The sequence below is a fragment of the Schistocerca nitens genome, chromosome 1, assembly GCF_023898315.1.
Source record: "Schistocerca nitens isolate TAMUIC-IGC-003100 chromosome 1, iqSchNite1.1, whole genome shotgun sequence".
NCBI lineage: Eukaryota > Metazoa > Arthropoda > Insecta > Orthoptera > Acrididae > Schistocerca > Schistocerca nitens.
In genome coordinates this window covers 430,746,138-430,759,612 of record NC_064614.1, presented here as the reverse complement: position 1 = coordinate 430,759,612, position 13,475 = coordinate 430,746,138, and the positions used below count along the sequence as shown (strand labels likewise).

At 39.9% G+C, this 13,475-nt stretch overlaps 1 protein-coding gene across 1 annotated transcript in view; it reads left to right on the top strand.

Annotated features, from left to right (window-relative positions):
- LOC126250952 (proton-coupled folate transporter-like) overlaps positions 1-13,475 on the top strand; it is an 83,370-nt gene that overhangs the window by 53,474 nt on the left and 16,421 nt on the right. The window contains exon 2 of the mRNA XM_049951600.1: positions 12,720-12,839. Within this exon, the coding sequence (XP_049807557.1) occupies positions 12,740-12,839 (100 nt within the window). The 5' untranslated portion in view covers positions 12,720-12,739. The remainder of the gene's footprint in view (positions 1-12,719; positions 12,840-13,475) is intronic.

Below are 13,475 nucleotides of genomic sequence, written 5' to 3'. Positions count from 1 at the left end.
CGGTCTATAATCTTTAGCATTCTCTCCTGTTTTCCCTCGTTTCTGGATGGCTATGACTTGTGCGTTTTTCCATTGCTTTGGTAACCGGCTGGTATCTATGATATTAGAGAAAAGAGAAGACGGCCATGCTCTTCCCTTTGGCCCGAAGTTCTTCAAGAATTCTGGAAGAAGGCCGTCACAGCCAGCTGCTTTACCAGGTGACATTTTATTTAGTGCTATATTTATCTCTTCTTGTGTTACCCAGTTCGCTAAACCTGCTTCCTCCTCGCTTGCATCTAGCTCTTCGTTCATCAGTTGGTGCAGTTCTTTTTTCTTCGAGGCGGAGGCATGGATTCTGGATGTTTGTAGTATAGAAGAGCATATCTTGTTAGGGGTCATTTTATTATTGATGTTCCGTCCCTTGAATTGTGCTCCGCCAAGTTTCCTCAGTAGACTCCAGCTCTTCTGTGAGGAGTGCGTAAAGTCCATTTGTTCCATCCGCTTTTGCCATCTCTATTTGCGTTCCTCGTCCATAGCTCTTATGAGCTGTTCTCCTAGTTCTGGATTCTCTGTTTTGTTATATTCATCGAGTAGTTGTTCGCACTCCTTTGTCCAGCATGGGATGTATTCTTTCCGCGCTCCTCTTGGTATTGAGTTATGTGCCGCTTTAATAATTAACTTCGTAAATCTGTCGTAATTTTCTGGAATTGGGGGAATTCTGTTTACATTATTTTCAATGGTATCTTTAAACTTAACCCAGTTAGCCTTCCTGAGGTTCCAGCGGGCTATAGGGGGGCTCTTTATTACTGGTATTTGGATCCCAAGGTCTATAATAACTGGTCTGTGTTGGCTCCGAGGAATACGGCTCAGTACAGTTCTCTTAGACGGAAGTGCTATTCCAGTTTCTCCAGATGAGACAAAACAAAGATCGGGCGTTGATGTTGTGCCCCACGCTCCTGAACAGAAGGTGGGGGTATCTTTTGCATCGTATATTAATGTATAATTATTTATATCTGCCCAACCTGTTTATAGTATTTTTATCTGTTTATAGTATTTTTATCTTATTGATGTTTACTTAAAATCGATACCTAGTTCTACTATATATCTACAACACATTCCAAGAACAAAGAGTCAAACGAAGGTTCTTGAAGCGGTGTGCCTAGCAGATTTCTACATCTTTTCGGAATTTTTCTAAATAATCTTAGTCTGCGTTTAAATGGTTCAAATGGCTCTGAGCACTATGGGACTTAACATCTGAGGTCATCAGCCCCCTAGAACTTAGAACTACTTAAACCTAACTAATCTAAGGACATCACACACATCCATGTCTGAGGCAGGATTCGAACCTGCGATCGTAGCAGTCGCGGGGTTCTGGACTGAAGCGCCTAGAACCTCTCGGCCACCACGGCCGGCTATGAGTCTGCCGTTCACTTTTTCTGTAACTGAATCTAATTATCAACAACACTTCAGATCACTTCTCGCGATTTATCTTTTATCGTACGTCTGATGAATTTGAGTCAAACTACAGCCGTATTACCAGCGTTCTAAACAAAGAGTTATGAAATTCTTCCATCAAACTGGAAGTAATAATTCAGTAATACGCATGTAATAAAATAAACATTTAATTTTGGCGAGTGTGTAAAGTAAACAAGGAACTGTCGAAAAGGGAAACAAAGAGAAAACATAACATCGGCAATGATTGGTACGTAGATCACAGAACAATATATACACTTATAATCATTATCCGCAGAAGATGCTTATCTTGCCACCCCCAACCCTTAGTGACATGAGCTGGACAGCCGAAATGGGAAATCCAAGTCATTAAAAAGGTTCTGCTGTTGTTTTCGCTGAGATGTCATTGGCTGGCGTCACGTTAGACCAACGAGTGTATCTATCATTAGCTGTAAATACATAGGGATACCCCTCTGATGGCGGAAGTCGGCCCCAAAATCTACGTATACGCGTGAGAAACCGATTTTTATTTCAGGAAATTCTCATACTGGCTTGATTTATGTCTGACAACTTTGCACTGTTGACATACTACGCTTGTTCTCGACCACTGGCGACAGTCTTTTATAATATTGGGCCACAAATGGCTCTGTCATTAGTTTAATGATGACTTTTGTGCTGGGAAGGAAGAAGTTGTTAGGGCGGTCAAATACTGCTTTACATAGAATTCCAGACACAAATCGTATCGGTGATTCGAGACATACGACACAAAATAAGGGTTTTGGTACCTATTGTAGGTATAAGCTGGAGGACTGTAGAATTCCTTTTTAAATACTCCTGTATTTGTATAGCTTGTAGGGAAACTGTGACTCAAGTTTTAGAGATTACTTGGCCACGCACTGGATGGATATGTACCCAGTAGAACTGTTCTGGGATGGACTCTCTGGAGTATACAGTCACTGTAAAGAAACGGATAAAGAAACAGTGACTTTTGTACCATAACAGGTGTGAAACAAAGCATAGGACTAGAGGTAGAGAGAGACTAAGTGAAAAGCATTCGGCTGTCAAGAGAACAATGCGTGGAGCCTTCAGTGATACCGTAGCAGGATTTTGTCAAATGATCTTTCACTAAACCGAAAGAAGTTCTGGTTGTTTGTAAATGTTGTTAGTGGCACCACAGTGAGTGTCCAGTAACTCACATATGAGACAGGAAGTGAGTAAACGTTGAAATGCTTAACTCCATTTTCAAATATTCTATTAGGTAGTGAAAACACAGAAGAACCGCCCCAGTTTAATCCTCGTATCAGTGAAAAGGTGGTGTTGAGAAACAGCTGAAATCATTAAAACTAAACAAAACTCCAGGTCTCAGCGGAGTCCTTACCAGAGTCTATTCGGAACTTACAGCTGAGTTAGTCCCTACTGCAACTATAGCCTATTGCACGTCCCATTAAAAGAAAACTGTGCCCAGTGGTTGCAAGAAAGCATAGACCACCCCCATTTACAAGAAGGGTAATAGAAGTGATCCACAAAACTACCGTCCAGTATCCTTGACTTCGATTTGTTGTACAATCTTCGAATATATTCAGAACCCAAACATAATGCTGTATCTCGAGCAGAATGGCCACCTCCATGCCAACCAGTATGGATTCCACAAGTGTCATCATGTAAATCCCAACTGTCACTTTTCTCACTTGAAATACAGAAAGCTTTGGATGAAGGCAATCAGGTAGATGGAGTATTTCTTGATTTTCGTAAAGCATCCGGCTCAGTACAACAACTTTGCTTTTTGTCAAAAGTATGATCATGAGGCTATCAAGCGAACTTGTCACTGGATTGACGATTTTTTGGCCGGGAAGCAGCAGCATGTTATCTTGGATAAATAGTCATCTTCAGATGTAGATGTTCCCCAGGAAACTCTGTTGGGACCCTTCCTGCTCACATTGTATATTAACGAGGTTGGGGGAGAACAATAGTGCCCTCTGACGTTTTGCAGATAATGCACTTTTTTCTAGAACTTAGTTCTATCTGAAAGATGCTGCACAAATATTCAGTCAGATCTTGACAATATTTTTAAGTGGTGCAAAGATTGGCAGCTTGCTTTAAATCTTCAGAAATGTAAAATTGAGCACTTCCAAAAAAGGAAAAAACGTGATATCGTACAACTGCAATATCAATGAGTCACAGCTGGGCTCAGAAAGCTCATACAAATACGTGGATGTAACACCCTGTAGGGATGTGAAATGGTATGACCTCTTGGGCTCAGTCATGAGTAAAGCAGGTGAAAGACTTCGGTTTATTAGTAAATACCGGGGAAGTGTAGTCAGTCTACAAAGGAGACTACTCACAAATCAATGGTGCGATCGGTCCTAGAATGATGCTCAAATGTGTGGGACCCGCACGAAATAGGACTAACAGTGGATACTGAACGTATACAAGAATGACAGCAAGAATTGTCGCAGGTTTGCTGGACCCATGGGAGAGAGTCACAGAGATTCTGGCAGACTCTTGAAAATAGACGTAGTCTCTCCCGAGAAAGACTACTTTGAAAGCTTCAAGAACTGGCTTTAAATGATGACTCAAGGGACGCACTACAATCCCTTATGTATCACTCACTTAGGGATCGTTAAGACTAGATCAGAATGCTCTTTGAGTGGCTTAAAATAAAACGTAAGTGGTTTATGGTCAGTACAGATTTCACATTGTCTGGCTTTTACAGAGGTCGTAGAGAGTTTCACAGAGAGCATTAGGGAACGATTGACAAGAACAGGGGAAAGAAATACGGTAGAAGAAGAATGGGTAGCTTCGAGAGATGAAATAGTGAAGGCAGCAGAGGATCAAGTAGGTAAAAAGAGAAGAGCTCGTAGAAATCCATGGGAAACTGAAGAGATATTGGATTTAACTAATGAAAGGAGAAAATATAAAATTACAGTAAATGAAGCAGACAAACAGGAATACAAACGTCTCAAAAATGGGATCGACAGGAAGTACAAAATGGCTAAGCAGGGATGGCTAGAGGACAAATGTAAGGATATAGAGGCATATATCATTAGGGGTAAAATAGATACTGCCTACAGGAAAATTAAAGAGACCTTTGTAGAAAAGAGAACCACATGTAATAATATCAAGAGCTCAGATGGAAAACCAGTTCTAAACAAAGGAGGGAAGACACAAAGGTGGAAGGAGTATATAGATCGTCTATACAAGAGCGATGTAGTTGAGGGCAATACTACGGAAATGGAAGAGGACGTAGATGAAGATGAAATGGCAGACTATTGCAAGACCTAAGTCGAAAAAAGGCACCGTGAATAGACAACATTCCATTAGAACTTCTGATAGCCTTGGGAGAGCCAGTCCTGACAAAACTCTACCATCTGGTGAGCAAGATGTGTGAGACAGGCGAAATACCCTCAGACTTCAAGAAGAATATAATAATTCCAAACCCAAAGAAAGCAAGTGTTGACAAGTGTGAAAATTACCGAACTATCACCTTAAGTCACCGCTGCAAAATAGTAACACGAATTCTTGACAGACGGATGGAAAAACTGGTACAAGCCGACCTCGGCGAAAATCAGTTTGGATTCCGTAGAAATGATGGAACACGTGATGCAATACTGACCCTACGACTTATCATAGAAGATAGATTAAGGAAAGGCAAACCTACGTTTCTGGCAGTTGTAGACTTAGAGAAGGGTTTTGAAAATGTTCATTATAATACTCTCTTTCAAATTCTGAAGGTGGCAGAGATCAAATACAGGGAGCGAAAGGCTATTTACAATTTGTACAGAAACCAGATGGCAGTTATAAGAGTCGAGGGGCATGATAGGGAAGCAGTAGTTGAGAAGGGAGTGAGAGAGGGTTGTAGCCTATCTCCGATGTTATTCAGTCTATATACTGAGCAAGCAGTAAAGGAAACAAAATAAAAATTTGAAGTAGGAATTAAAATCTATGGAAAAGAAATAAAAACTTTGAGGTTTGCCGACGACATTATAATTCTGTCAGGACCTGGAAGAGCAATTGAACGGAATGGACAGCGTCTTGAAAGGAGGATATAAGATGAACAAAAGCAATACGAGGATCATGGAATGTAGTTAAATTAAATTAGGTGATACTGAGAATATTAGACTAGGAAATGAGACAATTAAAGTAGTAAATGAGTTTTGCTATTTGTGAAGCAAAATAACTGATTCTGGTCAAGGAGAGAATATATAAAATGTAGACTGGCACTGGCAAGGAAAGTCCTTTGAAGAAGAGAAATTTGTTAACATCGAGGACAGATTTAAGTATCAGGAAGGTTTCTCTGATAGTAGTTATATGGAGTGTAGCCATGTATGGAAGTGAAACATGGACGATAACTAGTTTAGACAAGGAGAGAATAAAAGCTTTAGAAATAAGGCGCTACAGAAGAATGCTGAAGATTAGATGGGTAGATCGCGTAACTAATGAGGAGGTACTGAATAGGATTGGAGAGTAGATGAATTTGTGGCACAACTTGACTAGAAGAAGGGATCGGTTGGTAGGACACGTTCTGAGGCATCAAGGGATCATCAATTTAGTATTGGAGGGAAGCACAGAGGGTACAAATCGTAGAGGGAGACCAAGGCATGAAGACACTACACAGATTCACAAGGATGTAGATTGCAGTAGTTACTCGGAAATGAAGTTTGCACAGGATAAAGCAGCATGTAAAGCTGCATCAAACCATTCTCTGGACTGATGACCACCACAGCAACAGCTGCTTTTACGTAATGGCAGAAGTGCTTTACTCCTTCGGGGACGGACAGCAGCGCTTGGTTGTGTGCACTTCAATCCGTTTGTGTTTCTATCGGTTTGCAGGAGGACAAAAATCTGGAGGTTTCCAACACTTCCCAACATTTTGATGGAAAGCTGTCCAGGTAGTATGCTGGCTAGCAACTACTATTACTGCTAATGAAACATTACAGACTGGATGAGACAAGAGAAGTGCGTCTTGGTAGCTGGCTTTTACGTTTTCAAGACATATTGCATCTCTGACGTCCACAGAAGGGGCTGCTGGCCTCGGACGTTGTGACCTGTCAGTGCTGCAGCCCGTGGTGCCTGTATCTCTGGTGTTCCCAGCAGGTATCGGCGGTATAAATTAACAATTCCTAGGATTCTTCTTAGCTGAAAAAAATCCATTGGGCATGTGACGTTTGTAACGGACTCTTAACTTCTCTTTCAGTGCACAAATAGCAGTAGCAGAGACTAGATGGCCCAGGAATGTTACTTGTTTTTGGCGCAGAACACTTATCGTTTCATTTACTCTTAAAATGTATTTCGTATCCTGTCGAACACTCACTGAGGTCTTTCTCATATAACGGTGTCTCTGGGAAAACACCAAATGCGTCTAGAGAGAGGAAGTAGAATTTCAGAAAGTCATCTACAAAACACTGTTATGACTGTGCGGCATTTTTATAGCAAATGGCATATGCAGATACCCGATAAGACAAAAAGGTGTTATCACTGCGATCTTATGCCACATCAATCTGATTATAAACTTTTTTGTAGTTAGACACTCTAAAAATTCTAGCTCAACCTAATATATTCGTGAAATTCCGTTATTCATCTACGTATGCATGACTACTTCTTTCGATGTTGAATAATAAAGCCTGGAAAGATAATATTTTCTCTCCATACTCTTGTGGCATTTTCAGCGATAGTTTGGTTTTGGTTCTCATGCTAAGCCCATGACTCTTCATAAACATGTAGCACCAAACGACTCCAACCGTCAAGTCTTAAGTTCCACTGTAGCGCTAGCTTACGAGGGTGTATTTCAGTCGCTTTTGTATTAATTCCAATGCCTTTTGACTGTGTCCTTGAATTCATTTCCATACGTCATCATCTAGTTTTTACCATTTTGGATTCAGTCATCTATTTGCACATTTAGTCTTCCTCATTTTTTCAGTTCTTCTTTAGTTGCTCACCAACCGCGAATGGTTTTTTTCTGTTGGCGGCGGGCCGAAATGCCGCTCAGCTGATCTGTTTCCCTGTTTTTCTGCATATGCTTTTTACTTTCAATTTATAGCCCCCATCATATGGACACCTTTTATTTTTTTTCCATTACGAAACTAGCTACTAACAAAAATATTGTTCTGTTACCTATAACACAAATCACTTTCATTTCAAGTTCACTAGCGCCGTAGACTACAATGACGCATCATAGGCTAGACACTGTTCAGGGTTTGTGATGGCATGAAGCACACAGTGTTAACAACCTTATGAATGCACGCAACTTACTTTCGTCGCATCGGTGCACTGCTGCTGCCAGTTCAATCCATTGGTGTCAGATAGAGATGGTTTCCTGTGGCATCGATGCAATATGTCGGGAATTTTAAATCAAACACTCGATAGTTTCATATTAATTTAGAGTAAAACACGAATCTGAATTTTAGAGGCAATTTGTCGAAGAAAAAAGAGCATCTCATGGTCTGTAAAATTCGTTATACGTACAGAAATATGTCTACTCATACAGTATTTCAAAGTCGTGTAACCACCTGTAGAAACAATAATTTTTTAGTTTTGTCTTAGTTTTGTAAAACTAGTATGTACAATGTCCTGCTTTGTAATATACCTATGTATTCTTAGCAGGACAAATATTAACATAAATCTGAGAAATGGTATAGGCTGATCAAGCACCTCAGGATGAGCCCCAGGGCTGGAAATGCTTCTTGCACTGAAATAAAAGTCACGATTTGAGGCTGAAGGCGGTTTGTTTTTTGTTGTACGCAAGTAAAACAGTCACGACGCATCGCTGAGAGAGCGGATAACTAAGATATGTAGAAGTATCGACGAGATTCCCTCAGTGTTACTAGGATCTTTGCGATAATCACCCATCGCTAATCCACTCAGTAAACAAGATACTCCTTAGATGACCCAAAGAATTATTTTAAATACAGATTGCAAAAAGAAAATCTTGGATTTATAGCATTTGTGGTTTTAGCAAAATCTTTTGATAATGTTGACTGGAATACAGTCTCTGAAATTCTGAAGTTAGCAAGTATAAAATACAGATAGCGAAAGTTTATCTAAAACTTGAAGTAAACCAGACTTCATATCTTAGAGTTGAGAGATATCAGAAGCAAGCAGCAGTTTGAAGAGAGTGAGATAGGTCTGTAGCCTCTCCCTATGTTACTCAATATATGCAAAGAGAAAAGAGTAAAGATAATAAATGAGAGAGTTGCGGATAATAAAACTTCGAGGTTTATCGATGACATTGTAACTCTATCAGTGAGAGTAAAAGATTTGGAAATTCAGCCGAACTGTAAGGACAGTGTCTTAAAAGAGGTTCAAAAATCAACAATAGTAACTCACGGGTAACATAATGTAGTCGATTAACTTAGGCGATTCTGAGGGAATTAAAGTAGGAACAGAAACACTGAGAGCAGTAAACGTATTTTGCTTTTGTGGAGCAAAGGAGCAGATGATGGCGGAATTTAAGTGGATATAAAATGCAGATTGGCTATAGAAAGAAAAACTTTTGGCAATAGAAAGACGAAAGTTCCTTAAAAAGAGATACATGATCATACAATGTAGGCTTTTACGGCCGGTATTGTCTTCACCTAAAACTTCCAGGCTCATAGGCCGTGGTCGATGTATAAAACTCTTCCCTGACGTTTCGTTTCCGACTGCGGGCGACGTCCTCCGAGGTGAAGCACTTCGCCGCTTTACATCGGAGGGTGTCTTCCGCAATCGGAGACGAAACGTCAGCGGAGAGTTTTATACATCGACCACGGCCTATCAGCTAGGAAGTTTTAAGTGGAAATGATATATATTTTAACATCCAACACGAATTTCAGTGCTGGGAAATCTTCTCTGACAGTATTTGTCTGAAGTGTAACGTTATTCGAAAGTGAAACATAGACCATATAATGCACAGACGAAAAGCGAGAGACGGTTCTGAAATGTTGTGCTACAGATGAATGATGAAGATTAGATGGGTGGATCACATAATTACTGAAGACCTATAATCGAATTGAGAATGAACGAGTTTATGACTGAGCGTGTCTGAAAGTGGAAATCGGTAGCAATGTGACATCCTGAGGGTAGAGAGACACCAAATCTTGGATACGGAAAGCAGGTCGAAGTGGATGCAATTTGCGAGAGTTATGTGGAGATGAAGAGATTAGCACGAAACAAACTAGTGTGGAGAGCTGCATCACACCAATCTTCGCACGTAAGTTACAACACAACAGCATTATGGAAGGAGCAAATATCGCTTACTGCACTGAACTTGCAGGCCTTTCGAGCCTTCCCCTGCTTTCTCACAAGTAGCAAGAGCCAGACCACCTAAGATGCACCTCCATGTCGTGACGTATGTTGTCGAAATCCAGCTCGATTGTTTCAGGTCGCAACAATTATGTTTTGAGGTGAAATTTTTAAAACCGATTCCAAAAAGGCAGGAAACGATATAGTGATTAAATACTTATTGACAGGATGTACTCCGTCACGTGAAAACTTATCTCGGAGATCACTGCTATCGGGATCCACTATCGCCGCGACATCCGGTTACCGCTGTATTTAAAGAACATCTGCAGCCGAGGAGACAAGCCTTGCAGCGACGACCAGCCACGACACAGGTGAGATATTGTGCTGTGTGCCTCTGTATGTACTGACGAGCGGTGCTGCAGTGTAGTGTAATTTAAGTGTTGCAGTTAATATGTCGGAAATTTTAAATCGAGTACGTACCCATCCTAAGCTTCGTCAGATATATATGCGCTCTTTTTATGGGTACATTGCACGTAATATGGATGTGTAGTCAACCTAAAAACAGACGGACGGTGGAATGTGTCCACTGACTCCCAGTGTCTCACTGGAAAATATCTCATTACACCACTCGGATGTTCATTGAAGAAAACAGCTAACTGCGAAGAACTTCGAGTATTACCAACAAGCTCGGTAAAATACTCCCGTCATTCAGCAGCCATTCTCAGTCCCTATTCAAGATAATTTATTATAGTATTGATTGTGAGTGATTTTCTTTCACCATCAATAATTACACATCACACCAGAGGCCACAGAATAGGTTTAGTGCGCAAAATTACGCATTAAACACACACTTTTGAGAGAGACTGGTTTCTGAAATTTCACTTTTATTTCATTTTCTCTATTGCCTGTCATTTCAAACTTTTTTGCATCTGCGCTATTCACATATAACTAAACAACTTTACGAAAATCTACTCAACTCTTTTCTCACGAATCAGTAACGTCTACTGAACTTGCTTCATAGATATCTCCCTCATAATTGCAACATTGCTGAATCCTTTGTAGGCAATATCTATGAACGGAAAGCTGGACACCTGTTTCAATCGCAAATGATTGAACATAATCAATCAGTTACCATTCGTGCTCATTGTTATTCCAGTGCTCAAACAGTTGTCAACTCTCAGGTTATGAAGAAAGAAATTGTGTCTTGTAGAACCAATTATCATTTCATATTTCACTAGAGTTTTACTTACCTTCTCAAGTACAATAGAAATTTTCAGTAATAAGCGATATCTGTTTTTTATCAATCTATCTTCAGGTCAGTTAATTTCTTCCACTATGCCAACATTACGTCTACCGATTGAGCATGACTGGCATGCTATGTCAAATACCATAACATTATTGACTTTATTTCAGAATAATTTCTGATGTTTTCATAAACGAAGGCGTCATTTACCAAACGGTAAGGTTAAACTAACATTTCGTCCATAACCATCACGAGGAAGCGTCAATAATGTAATCTCTACACTTTGCTAATCAGTTTCTGAAGACACTTCAGAGCCCATTGATGATTCTCGTTTCATAACTCTCAATCGACCCCGTCATGTCACAGAGTTGCCGGGTCAATGAAATATATTAGAAACACTCGAAGTAGAACGAATTTTGATAGGTGCGCTCTATCGTGATATCTATGATTAGCGTTTCGTCTAATATATGAGTCGCTTTGAAAGCATAAAAAATTGCGGATTTTGAGATACCGATATATTGTAAATTGATCCGTGACATTTAACCTTACTGGTGAACATACATAAGATATTAATATGAAAGAATCACCATGCCTTCAATGCTTGCGTCTGTGGGTCTGATTATTTGTTTACGTGAAATTTTCCTCCATTCTGTGGACGGGCCTTAGTACGTTCCATCGTCGTTTTGGCTTGTACTGAAGCAAGATCTTTGGAATTCCATTTTCCTTCTTTCGCTCAAATATTCTTTCCATTTTAGTTCATTGATCTATTACTCATTCTGGAAATGTTAAGTTCCTTCCATATGTCACTACTACTTCTTTGTAGAGTACCACATACTGTAAAAATCTTATCTCAGCAAATTCCCTCTTTTTTGGACGGAATATAACACATATTCCGACTGAATCTTTTCAAGAAGATATTCAGTCTATTACTAACAAGCTAAAATGTATAAAACCATTATACTGTAAAAACTTTAAATAAAAACTGAGATTCGATGAGATCCGTATATCGCCAGTTAACAACACATATTATACTGAAATAAACAGACTCAGCGAGGTTTAGATATTAGACTGTCTCATTTTGCAGCATGATAATCTAAACTTTACCTAAATCATACACTGATGAATGTAAGTTGCCGTAGTGGTCCAAACGGTGGTTTATTATATTACTCAATAATGCTTCTAAAAACCTAGAAAAATTTTGTTGAAACTGACTTTGGCACTGAAGTCGAGAGATACTCGTATAAAAGGAAGATTTAGATATCTCCACAGAAACTTATAAACCTTCTTTAATTTGTTAGACTGATACAATGAATTTCAATTCCTTTTTAGAGAAAATATTTCGAGTATTATAATAATAGTAGGATAATAATAATAATAAACGTAATAGCAGCGTCAATCGAATTTCTCCGCCAGAAAAATTTTACCAATTAGGAACGCTGCCGAGATTATAGTGGAAAAATTAGTGACGAAAATTATCAGGATAACGTAGCGTTAATGTTACCAATTGAAACGCTGAATGATTCAAGAAGACTTTTTCCCTGTGTTGAACGCACCTTATCGTTTTTTAACTTTTAATCCCTGTTGAGTACTTTTTCCAAAAACACTTAAGATTTTCTTGTGTTACTAAGAAGAAAGTGATGCTTAATTTATATTTCAGTTTACGAAGTGATTATCTGTGTTCACATAGGACGAAATACAATTACCCTACCCACAGTTTGTTCACGCATGTGTTATAACGGAGCTGTATCCCGTAATCGTGGTTATCAGCGTGCCAGAAATCACTTTGTTGAAAGTCATGTTGCATTCATATTTTTTTATTGCTTTTCAGAGTACTGGATAACCGCCACGATGAAGTCTACGGCTGACGTCGCAGCTCCGAAAGAAGCGATGTCTGATGAGAAGAGAAGCGTGGAGGATGAGCCTGCAGAAGACTCTCCACCACCCGCAGGTGAGTGTGTGTCTAGGCGTGTCACGCAGGCTGCGTTCCCACCTCGGCGGGAGGGGAGGGGCACAGGTGTCGCCTCTCCTAGCTCCAGATATAACAGTCACTCACAAACAGACGTTGGCGGGACTCTTTCTGGGTCCTTCACAGCTGTTAAGGAATGGAGTGTTGATTTTAGCCGAGCCAAATGTCAAAGTTCAGTATACGAGAATAGACCTCCTCTAACGATCACAGCTCCCCGCCACTCTGGACTGTAGGTACACGTCTGTGCAACAACAGGGACATTAGTTCCTGGCAGCTCATGATTTAAGTCTACTATCGGGTCACACAGACTGCCGCCTCCTAGTCTAATTGGCTCTTCTTATATGAAAAGAAGTGAAAACATTCACCCAGAATTAAAATAATTCTCTCAGAGCTCAGGTTTCACTGTACTTCAAATCATAAGCGAAAACAGGAGAGATGTGAGTTCACATATGGTAAATGTTCATCAAACTCGCTCTAAACTGCACTTTCCGCAACAATATAGTAGAGCTTGCATTGAAAAGCACATTAACTAAAAACTGAATGAAGGATTCTCCTCTGGATAGCATGTGAGTCGATGAAGGATACAAATTATGAAACTTGGAGCACATGCAGGGGCAG